The 19200-nt window shown below is 39.8% G+C and overlaps 1 protein-coding gene across 3 annotated transcripts in view; it reads left to right on the top strand.

Moving 5' to 3' along the window:
• Positions 1-16403, top strand: part of GPR155 (G protein-coupled receptor 155) — a 58130-nt gene extending 41727 nt beyond the window's left edge. For 2 of the 3 annotated variants that reach the window (XM_045480250.1, XM_045480249.1), the window contains exons 11-16: positions 1165-1269; positions 5345-5481; positions 7358-7453; positions 9457-9521; positions 11389-11526; positions 14440-16403. In XM_045480250.1, the coding sequence (XP_045336206.1) occupies positions 1165-1269; positions 5345-5481; positions 7358-7453; positions 9457-9521; positions 11389-11526; positions 14440-14731 (833 nt within the window). In that variant the 3' untranslated portion in view covers positions 14732-16403. Of the gene's footprint in view, positions 1-1164; positions 1270-5344; positions 5482-7357; positions 7454-9456; positions 9522-11388; positions 11527-14386 lie in introns of all 3 variants that reach the window. The other variant, XM_045480251.1, reaches the window with a different exon arrangement.
• The last annotated feature ends 2797 nt before the right edge of the window (positions 16404-19200 follow it).

Raw genomic sequence — 19200 nt, 5'->3', positions numbered from 1 at the left:
TACGTGTGAAATGCTGAAAGGACACTGCATGTGTTCTCTGACTATGTAGAGGGAAAGTTACAGCTCTATAGCAGGTCTCTCGGTGTGACTTCTATAAACCAGTCTACCTATAAAGCAGCAAGAGATTTTCAGCTGTATATATGTGAAAAAACAAAAGAATATAATTGTTTTTACTGCATCTTCTAGACGCATAGAAAACACATTCTTGAAAGAAGTGAGTCTTGAGCTGAACGTAAAGGAAGAGAGGACTTCAGTGAATTAATAAGAGTGGGAATTGTATGTGTTTCTAACTAGGTCCGGAGACCCAGATAGACATGGGATTTGTGGAGGACACTGAAGAATTGTCCTGAGAGAAGGGAAAGGCCTTGTTGAGTAGTGGGGGCAGTTGGATAGGGAGAGAGGGGCCAAGTCCTTACGAGCCTTTTAAATTCAAGCTAATGAGTTTGAATTAACTACAGTAAACAATAGAGCATTCGTGCATGTTTTTAAGGAGTGATGGAATAAAGGCTCTATTTTAAGAAAGTGTTCAGATGCTTAGTTCTCAAAGCACAGTGGTAACTCATGAAACAACATGAGTTGTCTCATACCACAAGGAGACAATATATAAAGGAGCTGAGCTTTTGTCTGCCACCCTTTAAATGTTAACTTCTGTATAAGCACGTGCAAATTCTTTTTTTTTTTCTTTTTTTCTTTTTTTCTTTTTTTTTTTTTTTTCTTTAATTTTTCAACGTTTATTTATTTTTGGGACAGAGAGAGACAGAGCATGAACGGGGGAGGGGCAGAGAGAGAGGGAGACACAGAATCGGAAACAGGCTCCAGGCTCTGAGCCATCAGCCCAGAGCCTGACGCGGGGCTCGAACTCACGGACCGCGAGATCGTGACCTGGCTGAAGTCGGACGCTTAACCGACTGCGCCACCCAGGCGCCCCAAGCACGTGCAAATTCTTCTTGATAGATCCCATGTGAAAATATTGTGGCTGCATGGGAAATGTATGTGTGTGTGTGTGTGTGTGTGTGTGTGTGTGTGTGTGTGAGAGAGAGAGAGAGAGAGAGAACAGGTTGTTTTTTTTGGTTTGGTTTGGGTTTGTTTTGTTTGACATTTCTTGAAGCTGTTCATTTCTGCTGGGGTTGGTCCTTATTCTCGAATGCTGTCTTATTTATATAGGTTGCTGCTCCTGCTCCGTGGGAAATGGTGGATTATGCTGCCCATCCGCCGAGCCGGTAGCAAACACAAGCACCAGTGGGCTTGTGACTCCTTCGTCTGAGAAAAGTAAGTGCCTCCAGGCTGTGAGGATGCACTTAAGGAACAGAAGATTCCTCTCCTTAGAAAGCTGGACTGATTATGCATTCTCAAATAAGATGGGGAAGAGTGCTAATAGGATAATAGTTGTGCATAGATAGAATATTCATGAAAAAAATAAAGTTCTTATAGTAACTGGTAGAATTATACACACATTTTCCAATAAATGTAACCCACGTGATAACTCCAAGAAGTTTGCCCCAAGTGCCATTTTTTTTCTCAGATGTTTTTCATATTTTAGCAGCTGAGACTCCCCCTCAACTCATTTCCTCCAGGGCCAGTGCTTAATTACATTTTAAATCTGTATACTTTAAATATACCCTTTCTCATAAAAGAAGAAAAATCTTTAAAAGTAATAATCTTTGACATATAGACTAAGAGACTGAATTACATTTGTGGTCTGAATTTCAAGGTTTTGTTTGTGCCCAAATTGGAATATGACATTATATTAGTAGAAGGTGTACAGCATAATAATTCAATATTTGTATACATCACAAAGTCATCACCACAATAAGTCTAGTTACCATCGCTCATCATTGACCCCCTTGACTCTTTTCACCCTCCCCTAACCCCCTTCACTTCGATAACCACAAGTCTGTGTTTGACCCTGTCCTAGCTCTTGGTTGTCTCTAGAACCTTTGTGATTGTCTAAGTAGCCTGATTTATTCTTGAGAGTCCCAGTTGTTGAGGGTGTGGTAGGTCCCGTCAGCATTCCAAAGGGAGTGATCTCGGTCACCGCCTAGATTCAGGCTGATTGGAAGCCAGACCCTCAGGCAGCAATTTTTCAAGTATGCAAATGTATACAGTTCTGTGAGACCACAGTCATAGACCCTGCTGATCTCTAGACCAGGAGATCTGAAGGTATCCTCTGGGCAGCAGGTGCCAAGAATCAGAGCTTGAGACCAGTGTAAAAGATCCTGTCTAGGAGACACTAGCAAGCTGTGGTGAGGCCAAGTAGGGGGCGGGGGTGGGTACAGATGGTGTCTCCTTGCCTACATCCTCTGAGAGTGCCTTTAGGTATGTGGCCAACCTGAATCCTATCCCTCAGGTTGAAGTTCCGGGGTAACTGAGTCTTTGCCACGTGCAGACTGGGGGTGTGTTTCAGTCTACTGTCTGTGTGTTGTGCAGGATATGGTGTCCTGTCCAGAACTGTCTTCCCAATTGTTATAGACCCATAGAGCTCAGGAGTACAGGCCCCTCCGGCCACCAGAGCCAGGCAAACGAGAGTGGCCTCTCTGTGGGCTGAGTTCATCCGTCAGCTTTAGCAAGGCTGCAGGAGAGTGTTGGGTGTGGGGCATGCCTGTGCCAGAAAGGAGCATTGCGGGGCGGGGGGGGGGGGGCACGCTTGCAATTTTAGCGATGCTGAAGAAGAGCATTCTGGGAGAGACATGCCTTGGTTTTAGCCATACATGCCTGCCCTAGAAAGAGAGGGAAAGTGCGAAAACTGGCACTCTCCCCCTCAAGGAAAATTCCAGCGAATCTTTAACAATTGAATCTCCTTCACATATAATCCAGTCATCTCTCAAACCAGTGCTGGTTCCCCAGACGGGTGAGTCCCTGCTGAGCTCCCCATAGCCCTTGGGTCCCCTGGACATACGCTCCATTGGTTTCCAGAACGAGACTTTGTTGGGGCCTCATCTGTCTGGTGTAGGTCCCCAGGGTCAGGGTACCTGATACGGAGCACAGACCCCTCACTCCTCAGGGAGAAGCTCTGAGCCTGTGAGAGCCTTCCCTATTGTGGGTTGCTGCACCCTGGGGTGAGGGTTTTGGTAAGACTGTAGCTCTGCCTTTCCCACCTGGCTCCATGGGGCCATTTTTCCCTCATTGGAGAGGAAGCTGCTCAGCTAGTTTTCAGCTCTTTTCAGGTGGGAATTATCGCATAGATGGTGGTAGATTTGGTGTGTCTGTGGGAGATGAGTTCAGGGTCTTCCCGTGCCACCACCTTGGGCCATCCCCATGCATACACAATAGAATTCAAATTATTTAAAACAACCGAGCACACTTATATGAAATTGCAATGCACTGTCAACCAATTATGCTCATTTATAATCAAGTAAGAAAGGGAAACCCCCCAAAGCCCTCTCTTCATGAGGAAGCATATGTCAACTGTATTGTTGCCAAAGGCATTTCATTTCTATATAAAAGCTGTGAGGGTTATAAATAAACATGTGTGCAAATCACCTAGCACAGCACGTGGGGCACATAGTAAACGCTCAGCAAACAGCGGTCGCAGTGGTAGCAGTCGCTATTAGTCCAGCAGGGTTTATGTTTGGCTGCCAGCTGCTGGCTAGGAATGGATTTTAAATCGTGGAACTCCCGTTTCTCCAGAAAGAAGTGAAAATATATCAGATGTGGGGCCTTCGCTGGCTTTCTGATAGGAAACCCCATTGGGCATTCAGTTAAACTGTCTTTCAGTTTTGGGGTGCCAATTTTGTAAACTAATGTTTCTTTACATCATAATTCCCAAGGCTTTCCTTCTTGTTTTTCCTCCCTACACAATATACCTAATAGTAAAGTCCATAGACAAATTCAACATGTAATTTAATTTGACATTTCTTTTGTCTCTGAAAATTGTTTTGCTTTGCTTATCTGCCATGTTCTTTGTTAATAATGCTGATTCCTGAAAAACTCTTTTATAGGAGCTTCTTACATTTTCTGATCCTCTTTTGCAAAACTTACATAGAAGGAAAGCCATCATCTATGGACGTTGTCTACTCATCCAATTTAGTATCATTCCTAAGCCTGAAACAAAAAAAGGGGAAAAGAAATCAGACCACGGACAAGTGAGAATTCTTAGAGTCTGATAGTATAGTTAGTTCCTCATCCCCAAAACACCGGTACAGCACAAAGGCAAAATCAATATTATGATGTGGAAAAGGGGCAAATGGAAGATAGTAAAATTCATTTTTATCCATTTTTGTCATGTCGGTACACAGTATTTTGAGACCAGATTTATTATGTATACCGGTAGAATTTTTCTATACCAAGATACACACGAATCATTCTTATTAAAATAGGACCACACCACAGCAATGGTTTGGCAGCCTGCTTTCTTTTTACTTAGCACAGCACACTTCTGCATGCCATAGCTGTGATGTTAGACCGTGTTTTTTCTAAAAAGTGGCTGTGGGAAATACAAATTTTTATTGTTACCTTGAGGGTTGAGAGCTATAATATTGTGTTTTTCATCTTTCGCTGTTTAAAATCAGACTGTGTGTTAGGCTAGACATCCATTTGGTAAGAAGAAAATGTTTCCCCTGCTTTTGAGACCATGTACATGGTGGAGCTGAGGCAGGAGAACAGAGGTTTCTTGGGAAAGGCCCTTCCCCTCTACTCTAGGCCGCACAAGGGTCGTTCGTATCTGTGATTTGGACTTGGTTCTGTATGTGAACAGAACAGTGTAGAACAGTTTTTATTTGCTTTCTTAAAGGTCTTTTCTAAGGCAGATTTTAAACTCTTTAATGAAAGGCAAAGGGAAATAATTGTTTGTGTTACAGTTAGCCAAAACAGGATATTCGTGACCAGTATGCAGATTTGCTATAGATGAAACACGAGTTATTAATTTAGTCTTAAAAAAAGAAATTAAGATACATAGAGGTTTATAATATATAGCTAATGGCGGTAACAACAGCTAACGGCATGCATGGGGGAGGTGCATAGTGTTGCTAAGTAAAAAGAAAGCAGGCTGCCAAATTGTCTGTGTAGTATGATCCTACATCGATGAAAATTATTTGTGTATATCTTGGTGTAGAAAAATTCTATAAGTATATACAGTAAGCCTGGTCTTTATGTATATATTAACACCATTGAATAGTGTAGACGGGAACTATGGCATACTACTTGTAGTTTTCAGATAAAAACACTTGACAAGTACAACTCTCCTGAAACCACAAGAAGGAGCCTTCCTCAGATTTCATCTAAAATAATACACTGATTCTGAGCTGAATGTGCATATGTGCTGGTTTGCTTCGAAAGTCATTATGAATTTGAAATGCATTCAAATAAAAAGCTCTGATTACAAATTGTTGTACTTACTGTCTTATAGATGAGCATTGTGTGAGTCGCTGTAACTCCCAGAGCTGCATGTTAGTCCGGGAAGAGGAGCAGTATCTACAGAGTGGAGACCAGCAACTGGCTCGACATGTGTTGCTGTGTTTACTTCTCATTATTGGCCTGTTTGCTGTAAATGTTTCTTCTGATTTTGTTTTGGGGCCATTTCTTTAAATGTTTGGCAAAGATTTTATTCAGGCATCTGGGAGAAACTTAGTTCCTGCTTCGGGGCGTGGCAGCGAGGCCAATCTGAATCCCCATCTTGAGCAGTTTGGTGGGGAAGGGGGCAAGAAGGGTTCACAGCACCCTGTCACCTAAATGCTCCAACAGCCTATGTTGCTTAGAGTCATTTCCTCATTCTACGCTCTGAACCTAGAATTTGGTAAAACCGGGTATCTCCACACTGTGTGCAGGGCCACTCAGTGACTAAATGCCTACGTGGCCTCCCAGAAGATAAACTTTTAGAAAGAATTTTTGATTACGAAAAGAGCATAACCACTTCATGCCATAGATATTTGCACAATCACTGCCTTCTCTTTTTTCATACATTTTTTGTGGTTCTAAATTGTACCTAGAGATTTATACTCTGCTTTGTCACTTGTGTCAGTCATTTTCTTTTTGCTACGTAGTTGTTCATAACTGTTACTTTAAATGGCTCCTCAGTAAACAGTAGAGGAGATACATTGTAATTTACCCAACCACTTCCTTATGGATGATTATTCCTAGTTTTTCTAAATGCTCAAATAAACATCTCCATGCAATATTTCATTATGATAGATTCTCAGACTTGGGAAACCTGGATCAAAGAGTATAACTATTTCTGTGCCTTTGGATGCATTCTACAAAATTGTGTTCGGAAGGAGTAGTATAGATTTGTAAAAGAACTCCCACCAGCACTGAATGTTATGAATTTTATTTTTTTTAATGTTTATTTATTTGAGACAGAGAGAGAGAGAGAGAGAGAGCGCGCGCGGGGAAGGGGCAAAGAGAGAAGGAGACAGAGAGCTTAAACCCACGAACCATGAGATCATGACCTAAGCTGAAATCAAGAATCAGGCCCGTACCAACTGAGCCACCCAGGTGCCCCTGAATGTTATGAATTTTAAAGTTTGATAACTTTATAAGTGAAATATAGCCCTTTATTTTCTAAATGCGTTTCTTTGATTACTAAGGGATTTTAAAATCAGTTTTATGTCCTCTTGTGTGAATTATCATTTATTATATAATTCTTTAAGATGGTTCAAATGTACCTTGCCTGGGTCCTCCCTAGATGGGAGATGGACCATATATATAACCAATGAAGAAACCTTTTTACATTGGGATGTTCATTACATAGAATGCTGTCAGCCAGCACCATTTTAACTGCTGTTTAAGAACAAAAATCAAAAAGGGGCACCGGGGTGGGTCAGCTGGTTGGGCATCCGACTTCGGCCCAGATCACGATCTCATGGTTCATGGGTTCAAGCCCTGCATCGGGTTCCATGCTGACACCTCAGAGCCTGGGGCCTGCTTTGGATTGTGTCTCCCTCTCTGTCTGCCCCTCCTGTACTTTCCCTCTCTCTCTCTCTCTGTCTCTCTCTCTCAAAAATAAACAAACATTAAAAAAATTATTGAAAAAAAAGAACAAAAATCAAACAGTAAGAAATGCTGCCAAGAACTGCTGCTTAGTGATGTGATTGTTTTCATTGTGTAGAACTAATTTTAAAATCAGTCCTGTCTTAGGCTGGTTGGCAGTCCTGATATATTATGTAAGCTTCCGTATTATGGCGCATGTCTTCTTGCTTCGGATCTGATCAAATTAGATGCTGTTTGAGTGACATCTGTCAGGAGGAGAGGTTGAAACCTCTTGTTCAAAAGACAAAGCCTCTATATTCTCTCGGTGTTTTTCCTTTTAGTCTTCCCCCCTCCCCCCAATTATTAAGCAGATAAGTTATTGTACTGTGTTCTGGATAAAAAGAAATGATTAGCTAGCTTCATTTTAAAATACTATTTTCACCTTCCTTTACAGAATCTTTCCAGTTGTTTATGGTGGCTATTCAACCAAGAACCTGGAAGGCTATATGTTGAGCTACAGTTTTTCTGTGCTGTGTTTAACTTTGGCCAGGTATTTATGTACTGAGAACTTTGAGGGCTTTTTTGTTTTCCTGGATGGGTTGTTTGGGGGGTAGTGGTGCGGATGTTGTTGTTTTCTTTTAAATCAAAAGGGTTTAGTTGGTTCGCCAGCTGCCGGCATGCGTGACAGCTGACAGCTGCATCCGATCTCCATGTTGGTTCTCGTCATCAGAATGCACATTGAGTGTTTCAGTCACAAACACCAAATCGTTTTTTGCTTTGGTTTTAAAATGAAGAGTGATCAGTTAAGCAGGGACAAGATGTCCCAACTTCTTTTGAAACTTTGTTATGGTCTTAATAAGTCACTTTGGGAAAAAGACTTCCCTTCTCTGAGTCCCTTAGTCGAGTCACTTAAATTGATGAACATCATTCCATTTACTTGTTGATGTTTCTCAAACGATAGGTGCTTAAATCTTTGTTAGAAAATCATGTGATGGATAAATACATTTGGGCCAGGGATCGTAGTTACCATTCCTTGACAGTCTAAATGCCAACCATTATTAAGGATTTTACATTAGTCCTCTTACTTAGACATCACAGGAACACCAACCAAGTGACATCATCATTCCCGGTTTTAAAAATTAGGAACTAAAATTCCATGAAGAACTAATATGATAGGTGCTGTTGTCTTTATGTCACTAATAAAATGGATATTGAAGAATAAACGACATTTTACATATTGGGAAAATATTTTTACGTGAAAATTTCAAAGTGTGATTCTGTTTTCAATCTCTTACTTTTTAATAAAGAAAGAGTATTAGCCCCACAGATTAAGTATCAGGTTGAAAAAAATAACTCTGTTTGAAATCACTGGTTTTGCCTATTAAACCTGAAATAATCGACTACCTGAGTCAGTTAACATTTATTAGGAGACATTCCTGCACATTTTACCCTAACATTAATTACTTGAAATATTTCCAGTTTGTTTTGCCATGATGGTGGGGGCAAAAAGACTATGTCTAGATAGATAAGTGACCTAATCAGTTTATTACAGACTGGCTTGAGTATCCCAGGCTACATGATGCCCACCTCACTTTGTGAATCTAAGATCTGATTTTTGTACCCAGGAACTATAAAATCCTAGGTTCAGAACTCGTAGTCTCACTCAGCCTTTTGATTTCAAGAAGCCCACTCCAGGCTGTCACCCCAGGACTGGAACTGAGAAAGCTTCACAAATGAAGAAGCTAATGCCAGGAATGTTGCATTTGAGATGATGCCCCCATAGCTAATGGCCCAAGTGTTTCAAAGGAGAGAGAGAGAGAGAGAGAATAGGTGTTATAGTAAGGTCATTCCTTTTTGGCTGTTTATAGTTTGGGGGTGAAGCAAGGTAGATCCTTCTTGCAGTATATCGCATTGTCCGCCCTACCTCCCACCAACCTGCACTGAGATCCTTAACCCACTGTGCCTGGCAAATGGCAGTGGCCACCCTTCTGTCTCCCCAGGCAATTCCAATCGTCCTTACCTGTGGCCGTTTTCTGGTGCCAGTTCTCCTCATCACCCCCAAATCCCTCAAACCCTTTCCCTAAGCACCTAGCCAATTTCATGTCACATAAAGTTTGTTCAGTGACTTCACTGTAATCAGACACTATATAATTCTCTACTTGCTGAAGTGTTAACGGAAATATAATAAACACTGAAGCACAACGGGAGATAACTTATTTTCTTTTTTCAAAAGGGAAAACAAAGACATGAAGCTCTTACATGTTTTCGTTTTTCTTCAGTGAGCTAGAATACAGATGTGGCAGCTCAGCCCTGGGTTAAGTCAATGATCCAACCTAACTAGTAGGATACATGACTAAGAAGAGGCAGCCAAGTATCATACCTGCCTCCAGACACTGAACTTTAGAGGACCTGCCTTGTGTGGTCCATTTAAAATACTGCTCTAATCGCTCTAGGTTAGCTTCCCCCAGCACCAAACATATGGTGGCTTCCATAATTCCTCAGTCTTAACATTCTACTGTTGAACTCATGACTGTAACCTTTCTTCTTCCATAGGGATTTATTTCCTTTGGCATCTTTGGATTGGACAAACATTTAATCATTCTACCTTTCAAAAGAAGGTAACTTTAGTTTTGAAATAAATCTATATCTGGGGACACCTGGGTGGCTCAGCCGGGTAAACGTCCGACTTTGGCTCAGTTCATGATCTCATGGTTTGTGGGTTCGAACCCTGCGTCAGGCTCTGTGCTGACAGCTCAGAGCCTGGAGCCTGCTTTGGATTCTGTGTCTCCCTCTCTCTCTGCCCCTCTTCTGCTCATGCTCTGTCTCTTTCCCTCAAAAATAAACATTAAAAAATTTTAGAAAGAAATCTATACCTGTAAAAGTAATGACAAGGCCATTCTATTAACATACTGATATTTTTAAACCTATAGTAATTGCTAGACCACAGAAAGATTAAACTAAACATTGTGTTGATTCACACATTTGTTGTAAATAATTGCAGAGAAGGGGCACCTGGGTGGCTCAGTTAGTTAAAGCCTCCAAATCTTAGTTTCAGCTCAGGTCATGATCTCATGGTTCATGGGTTTGAGCCCTGCGTCAGGCTCTACACTGCTGGTGCAGAGCCTGCTTGGGATTCTCTCTCTCTGCCCCCTACCAGCTCGCACTTGTTCTCTCCCTCTTTCTCAAGATAAAGAAAAATAAACTTTAAACAAATAAATAATTGCAGAGAAAACTTTAGAAAAACTCTTATTACTCCCACATTGTCATTTGCATTTCAACAAGAATTGATGGATGAGAACTTCTTTTTTTTTTTTTTCATGTTTATTTATTTTTGAGAGAGAGAGAGAGAGAGAGAGAGAACACCAGGGGGAGGGACAGAGAGAGGGGGGCAGAAGATCCAAAGCAGGCCCTACACTGACAGCAGAGAGCCTGATGCGGGGCTCGAACCCACAAACTGTGAGATCATGACCTGAGCTGAAGTTGACCGACTGAGCCACCCAGGTGCCCTGATGGATGAGGACTTCTATCTATGCCATTAACGACATAAAGTAAAGTGAAACGTGAAAATATATTTAGGAATGGAAGTGGTAGATTGTGCATCCCCAAATGTCGGTATTTGACAATATAGATTCTCCCTTGACGATAGGATTTCTCTTTCTATCAAACTGACAATTTATAGAAAACTCAAATCCCTTCTTTCTAAATTTTTTTTTATTAGCTTGGTGACAAGTTTCTTTGGATTCAGATTAGTAACTTCTTTAAAAGAAATAATGAAATGGGAATTCTGCAACCCAGGAGTGGAAGGAAGGGGGAGGCACACATCTTTGTTACTCTCATTTGTTTTCAAAGTCAAACTCAGTAGAAACTAGAAGTGCTAATGGAATTTATCCTATCCACTACCTGAAAAGTGCCCACTATGTGGTCACTGCTCTTTCTTCTACTTCTTTTTTGTCGTCATTAACATCATCACACTATTAAGATATAGTTGCTTCATTTCATGAAGGAGGAAAAGCGTAATAGGAAAGTCATTGAACTTAGTTATCAGCTCATCATGTTGATCAGTTAAAATGGTCAACACATGTATTGTCTGAGCTGGCAGAAACAGAATGATGCTGTATTCCAGAGCCCAGTATTTGTCTCTCTGGTACTGAAATTGGAGAATGATTAAATAAAATACTTGATCTCTGTAAGTTATTTTTGCCACTTAAAACAGTAGAATGTAGAATAAGGAAAGAACTTTATTTTTTTGGTAGAAACTGAAATAGATCAAATATGCTTGGATGGCTTATAAAATGTTCAAGTCTCCACCTGCTTGGACCAGGAAACCAAGTGCGGGTTAGGTCTTTGCTTCGGACACTAACAGCACGTGGATGTTGTCGATGACCGCTTTGGAAGAGCTGTGTCGATAGGGTGATAAGCAGGAAGGGGTTCTTTCTGAGTGCTTTTCATTCCTTAAAAGTGACCTCCTTAAATTTTGGTTTTTAGACTTGAGTTCCTATGGAATAATAAAGATACAACAGACAACAGGGGTTCTCCTGTTCCTGAGGAAATAAAAATGACCTGTCAACAATTTATCCATTATCATCGTGATCTGTGTATCCGAAACATTGTCAAGGAAAGAAGGCAAGTACAAATTCTAGATAATTATATTTTAGATGATTAATTTTGGTTTGTAACAGGCTAAGTAATATGGTTGTAATTAACTATATGGTTTTTTTTTTTTCAATAGCACAATTACATGTAAAAGTTAAAACAGTCAGTTTATAGTTTAAGAAACAGCATATACTGGGGCACCTGGGTGGCTCAGTTGTTTGGGCGTCGGACTTTCAGCTCAGGTCATGATCCAGCCCCATGTCGGGCTCTGGGCTGACAGCTCAGAGCCTGGAGCCTGCTTCAGATTTTGTGTCTCCCTCACTCTCTGCCCCTCCCCCACTTGCACTCTGTGACTCTCTCAAAAATAAACACAAATGCTTTTTAAAAATTTTAAAAAAAAGAAACAGCATGTAGTGGGGTGCCTGGGTAGCTTAGTCGGTTAAGCATCCAACTTCAGCTCAGGTCATGATCTCACTGTTCGTGGGTTCGAGCCCCATGTCGGGCTCTGTGCTGACAGCCTCAGAGCCTGGATCCTGCTTTGGGTTCTGTGTCTCCCTCTCTCTCTGCCCCTCCCTTCCCCCCACTCATGCTGTCTCTCTCTGTCTTTCAAAAATAAATAAATGTTAAAAAAAATTGTTTTAAAACAGCATATGTAAGATTCTTACACTTTTTAGAAGTTATAGAACTTCCGATTTCCATATAAAATGTGAAAACTAATTTAGAATGAACGAAAATGTAGTAAAATATTAGCATTCACTTCATGTTGGCCGTTAGTGTCTCTCACAAAACCGGGAGATACACTGGATTTAGAAGTGACTTTCTATTCTCCATCTCCTAGTGGTATGTTATTTCATATTATTAATGACATTGTCAGGAAAATGAAATGAAATTTGTCCTTTTATGTCTATAGCTGCAAATTTGAAATTGCCATTCAGGATGATATATGTACACATATCCTATGCCACTATATTTGTTTAGAAACAGGTAGCCTGGGACAGTTAGTCACTGGGCACTGATATTAGAAGTCAGCTCCTGAATCTGCTACTTATTAGCTATGCGACATCATTGGGCAAGTTCAGTTGTCTAAACCTTAATTTTCCTCTTCTTTAAAATTAGATAGCATGTTTTTGAATCGGATAGCAAAATCTGTACCAGGGTCCTAGCCCGGTTTCTGGAAATGGTAAACTATGAAGAAAAGTTAGCTAAAGAGCCAAACAAAATTATTTCAAAGTTCCACTAATGGACAGTTTCAACAATTTACAGTTGCTTCTTAAAATTAAAGGGGGGCTCCTGGGTGGGGTGGCTCAGTCGGTTAAGCACCTGACTCTTGGTTTCAGCTCACGTCATGATCTCACGGTTTGTGGGTTTGAACTCCGCCTTGAGCTCTGCGCTGACAGCATGGAGCCTGCTTGGGATTCTCTCTCTCTCTCTCTCTCTCTGTCTCCCCCCTCTCTTTCTGCCCCTCCCCTGCTTGTGCTCTCTTTCTCTCCCTCAAAATAAATAAATAAACTTCAACAAATAATAATGAAATGAAATGAAATGAAATGAAATGAAATGAAATGAGATGAACAAAGGGTGCTCCACGTCAGCTCTGCCAGGCCCACTGTGATTGCGTAGGTGGGAAGCACGGCGCTTGCAGTTAGCAGGCTGCCTCGCGCCCAGACGGCCGAATGGGCGCTGGCTGGTCGTGGTGCTGCCCTGTGACCTGTAGGGTGGCACATTCTCTGCCAGTCTGTGCAGTTCCGTGGGCTGTGGTTGTAGCTGCCTGATCAGTCATCAAGAAGCAAATATTCTCCAGTTGGTGTCAGGGATATAAGGTGTTGGGCTATAAATTAAAAACCAGCAAGCAGGGAGAAGGATCAGACAGAGGTCATAATATTCCAGGCGATGTTTGTAGTTGTAAAGCATAAATTAAGATATCTTATTACTAAGCAAACTACTGATGTTAAAACATTTTGACTTATGTACTTGAGAAGATCCTTCATGGATATTAGCCTCTTCTCTAATTTCTATGTGAAACTCTATATTCATTAGTGGTTAAACGCTTTAAAATTTTTGTCACTTACTTCTCATCTCGTCTTGATTTTCATCCACTGTTTCCTGTTGTCAAGCACTTTAGGTTTTACAGCTTGACTGATGCTTGTGGACAGATTCATGTTGTCTATTGCATATTTGTATGAAAATGTTAAGAATTCATTTAATTGCTTCTTTCACACTTCTCTTCCTCTTGTTTATTTATTCGTACCTGAGACACCCCACATTTGCATTAGGAAGACAAATTTTAAATAATCAAGAAATAGATTCATAATCAAAGCACATTTTAAAGACCTTAGATTTATGGCAAGACAGATCACACTTATTCTTTCCTTCCTTCCTAATGCGCCAAATTCCTGACAAATATCAGTAAGATTGCCTTGCTGATGAAGGCAAGAAGAAAGACTATTTGTGGGCAGTGTGATAAACAGAAAATAATGAAGTGAGATTTGAGTAGTTTAGTGAAAGTAGTCACTTTTTAAGAGCTCATAAAAACATATTCATTTAATGTTCCTGAGACTATTCAATTACTTATTATACCTAAGAGTATATCATAAAATAAGTAATGTTCAACTGTCTACAGGATAGATCTGGTTATAGTAGCCAGCCAGCTACTATAAAAAAGAATGCTTCTTTGTAGATGCATTTACATTGTCTCTCTTTTTTTTTTTTCTTTTTTACATGTTTCTGTTTTCACAAGCATTATCGGCATTTTTTTTTCCTGGTGGGTCTTTCTAGGGTCGGATGAGTTAACAAACCCTTTATATTCAGAAGAGTTTCATTCCTGCCACACTTGTAACTATCATGCTGTGTTTCCCTGTCTCCTGTTTTTCCTTGCTTGTCCTCTATCATGCAGTGCTGATACCAGGTTTACAGAACATATGGGTGAATCATTCCTTTGACATACAGGTGTGGTGCAAAGACGTCTACTGGGACCTTCTGTGGCTGTGACCTGGTGAACTGGCTCATTGAAGTCGGCCTTGCCTCCGACCGTGGGGAAGCTGTGATATATGGAGACAGACTGGTGCAAGGAGGAGTCATCCAGCACATAACCAATGAGTATGAATTTCGGGATGAGTACTTGTTTTACAGATTTCTTCAAAAGAGTCCTGAACAGAGTCCTCCTGCTGTTAATGCCAACACTCCCCCACAGGAAAGATATAAAGAGATCGAGCATTCATCCCCATCCCCTAAGACCTAAATTATGAAGGAGACAACCCTGGGCCATATTCTGGCCCCAGATCTGTTTCTTATTAGCTGTCTGACCTGGGGCAAATCGTAACCTCTCCAAACCTCAGTTGCCTCTTCTGTAAAATTTGACGAGGTGTGTTCCTACCCCATGCTAACATTCTGTGACTTCGTGTGTTTGTAAAACACACAGGAAACTGACAGGAAAAAGAGAAAACCAAATCAAAATGTAAAGTTCTGATAATAAATATGATAATTACTATAAACTAGTTATGCCAACATTTTAAAACATTGCTCCCCACAGCCGTTTGCTATAATTTCAAGACGAACATCCAATTTATTATTGCTTTAAATTGCCAGATTTGGCAGGTATATTCCTGGCAGGAAATGGACCTTAAATTATGACAACTTTGCACTTATTGATAGCACCTCCTGAGAAAGAATTTTAATGATTCTGATAAAAGACCTTCTTATTCTATTTTCCCCATTTTCTTAACAAATAGTACTCATTTAAAAACTAGAAGCAATATTTTTTTAAAGTTCATCTTTTCCTGCTTTTCTATCCAAAGTACTAATCTGTGTCATTAGGAGGCGAATAAGAACCACCATAAATATTATCTCCAAAATCCATCCACAGAGGTATAATCTTTAACATTTGTACTGCAAATAATTTCAGCAGATTTGTTTAAATTTTATCAACAAATCTGTTGCCATGTATCGATTCTGGTGTTTGCATAAAGCACCACAGTGCAGAAGGATAGCCCCATTCCCTTCTTCCCTGCAGTTAAAGAGAAAAAGCTATATAGTTCAAGCCAAGATTTAAAAATGTTAAGCCTAACACCCTACTTTTACATCTAGAATTTAGTCTTCTTAAAGTGTCCATGTATAAAAAATCTACAAACTTGAAAGTTATTCAGTGTTGCCCTCCGATAAGCTTTATCTTCAGTAAATTAAAAAGAGATCTATTCACATGACCTTTGAACCTCTACTTAATTATTAGGTGTCAGTGCTGGTTTACCTTATTTAAACTATGTTTCTAGTATTTATTTTTCTCATACTTTTAGTGTGTCATGTAAAAGCTATTTAGAAAATAATTTATAGACTTAAATCATTGCTCTTTTAATGCAACAAATATGTAATTTTTTTAAAAACCTGCATGGAAGCCTAGTGTATTTAACAAGTAAATTACACTTTATTGTGTAGTATTAACCTGTACCAACTTTACGTTATGATTAGGGAATGGGGATTTTTTTCAGCAGAAATGTCTTGCTGCAACTTTTTTTTTTTTTTTTTTTTTTTTTTTTTTATGACCACATTATAACTCTCAGAACGCTCAGGAGTAAGCATAAAGCCTCATTGTTGTACCAGGAGACTTTTACAGTTACAACAATATGGATATTAATTCACATGCATGCAGGCAACTCAAACTGGAGAATTTGTTTTGTGAACAAATCATACTACACCTGTTCTACTATTTGCATGAAGGGAATAAGCAGCATCTTTTTCCATAGGAAACACTAAGAGAAAACCCTGGATCAGAATGATCTGCGGTTTCAGATAACAAAGGCTTTTGAGGGATATTTTTAGGGTTATGGATACGCTAATTTTATTAAATGAAAATATTTGTAACTTTTACTCTCACTGACAAAGCAAGTTTCTCAATAAAATACCTATTTTAACTTGCATTGCCAACATCTTCTTTGAGTAATCTGAAAAACGCAGAAGCCATCTTAGAGGTCTTTTCTGTAAGTTTTCACTGTTTTCTTAAATGGGTCTCCTGAGATTGTTCTGTTCTTCATGACCTTCTGGGATCTATCTGCACAGGGCCTTGCCCAGTTATGCACTCAGTAAGCACTTTTTATTAATGAATCAATATGACATTAGAGTCCTTTTCACATATTTCATAATTTTTAATATGCAAGGTCACAGCTGGGAAAATTATGATAGAATTTTGATTAAAATCTATCTAAAATCTTTTAGGTGCCTGGCTGGATCAGTCGGTAAATCAGGTGACTCTTGATCTTGGGGTCGTGAGTTTCAAGCCCCATGTTGGGTGTAGAGATTACTTAAAAAAACAAATCTGGGGCGCCTGGGTGGCGCAGTCGGTTGGGCGTCCGACTTCAGCTCAGGTCATGATCTCGCGGTCTGTGAGTTCGAGCCCCGCGTCGGGCTCTGGGCTGATGGCTCAGAGCCTGGAGCCTGCTTCCGATTCTGTGTCTCCTTCTCTCTCTGCCCCTCCCCACTTCATGCTCTGTCTCTCTCTGTCTCAAAAATAAATAAACGTTAAAAAAAAAATTAAAAAAAAAAAAACAAATCTACCCCTTTTAGGCTAATATTCAATACGGTCAGTTGTCCTTTTCTTTGTTCTGAATAATTCCATGACTAGCTTTTGTTTAAACTTCAATATTTTCAGAATAAGGTAAAGTGTGCTTGGCATTTTAAGAATAATGACTAATGACAGTTTCTAAAAGCAAGAGAGATGTAAAACTATTATTTTACATGTTTGCTATACAGAAGAGTGCTTGCCCCATCAATTCTCATATGATGTTAAATATTAAATTACTTTAGACCACTGGACATAGGTAGTCAAGTGATGTCTGATGGTTGGAAACACAGTTCAGGATCAGAAATATCATCACCATTCTTCAGGAAAATGCGGAATGATAAATTTCTATGATTGGTATGAGAAAAGCCTGAAGTAATTAATTAAGAAAAGAACACACTCACTCTGTAGAACCTATTTTTCATAAATGTTACAAGTAGGAACTAAATTTCCAAAATTCTAGGCTGAATAATTATTTCTAGGGTAAAATTTTTGGTTGATCAACAAAACTAAAAGCCTACTGAATGGAAGAAGATATTTGCAAATGATACATCCAATGAAAGGTTAGTATCCAAAAATATATAAAAGAATTTATACAACTTGACATCAAAAAACAACCAATTAAAAATGGGCAAAGAAACAGACATTTCTCCAAAGAAGACATACAGATGGCCAACAGACACATGAAAAGATGCTCAACAGCACTCATGATCAGGAAATGCAAATCAAAATCAAAAGAGATGTCACCTCACACGTGTCAGAATGGCTAAAATCAAAACACAAGAAACAACAAGTGTTGGTGAGGATGTGGAGAAAAAGGAACCCTCTTGCACTGTTGGTGGGAAGGCAAACTGGTACAGCCACTGTGGAAAACAATATGGAGGTTCCATAAAAAATTAAAAACAGAGAAAAAAATTAAAAATAGAACTTCCATATGATCCAGTAATCGCACTACTAGGTATTTACCCAAAGAATACGAAAACGCTAATTTGAAAGGATGTGTGTCCCTATGTTTATTACAGCATTATTTGCAATAGCCAACAAGTGTCCATTGATAGACGAATGGATAAAGAAGATGAGGTAGGGGCGCCTGGGTGGCTCAGTTGGTTAAGCGTCTGACTTTGGCTCAGGTCATGATCTCGCAGTTTGTGAGTTTGAGCCCCACATCAGGCTCTGTGTTGACAGCTCAGAGCCTGGAGCCTGCTTCGGATTCTGTGTCTCCTCCTCTCTCTGCCCCTCCCATGCACATGCTCTGTCTCTCTCAATAATAAATAAAACGTTAAAAAAAAAAAAAAAAAGGTGTGTGTGTGTGTGTGTGTGTGTGTGTATACACACATGGAATATTATTCAGCCATAAGAAAATGAAATCTTGCCATTTGCAACAGCATGGTTGTATCTAGAGAGTATAATGCTAAGCAAACTAAGTCAGAGAAAGACAAATACCATATGATTTCATTCATATGTGAAATTTAAGAAACAAAACAACAACAAAAAAGAAACCAAAAGACAAACTGTTAATGATAGAGAACAAACAGATCATTTTCAGAGGGGGAATGGGGGTGGGGGGGGTGGGTGAAACAGGTGAACGGGATTAAGAGCATATTTACCTTGATGAGCACTAAGTAATACATGGAATTGTTGACTCAGTCTATTGTTACCTGAAGCAAATATAACACTGTATGTTGACTGTACTGGTATTAAAAATAAAAGTTTTTTTGGTTGAAGATTAATATATAAATTGATGTTTTCAACAAACATCAAACAAACTAGCTTTCTCTAAAGTACTCAGCTTAAGGTTCCCGGCTAGCTCAGTCAGTAGAGCATGAGACTCTTAAAGTACTCAGTTTATTAGTTATTCCCTTGGTTTATTACATCATGGTAAATAATAAACCATACCATTGAAGGATTAACAAAAAAAAAAAAAGCTTAATTTCAAAAAAAACTATATTTTTTACTCCTAAGAAACACCTGAAATTTAAGAAAACCTTACATTTTCAGGGTGCCTGGTGGCTCAGTCAGTTAAGCGCCCAACTTCAGCTCAGGTCATGATCTCACAGTTCATGGGTTCAAGCCCCGCCTCAGGCTCGGGCTCTGTGCTAACAGCTCAGAGTCTGGAGCCTGCTTCGGATTCTGTCTCCCTCTCTCTCTCTCTGCTCTTC

Source organism: Leopardus geoffroyi, chromosome C1 (genome assembly GCF_018350155.1).
Source record: "Leopardus geoffroyi isolate Oge1 chromosome C1, O.geoffroyi_Oge1_pat1.0, whole genome shotgun sequence".
NCBI lineage: Eukaryota > Metazoa > Chordata > Mammalia > Carnivora > Felidae > Leopardus > Leopardus geoffroyi.
The sequence above is the reverse complement of the archived record's forward strand: the minus strand, read 5'-3'. Positions and strand labels throughout refer to the sequence as shown.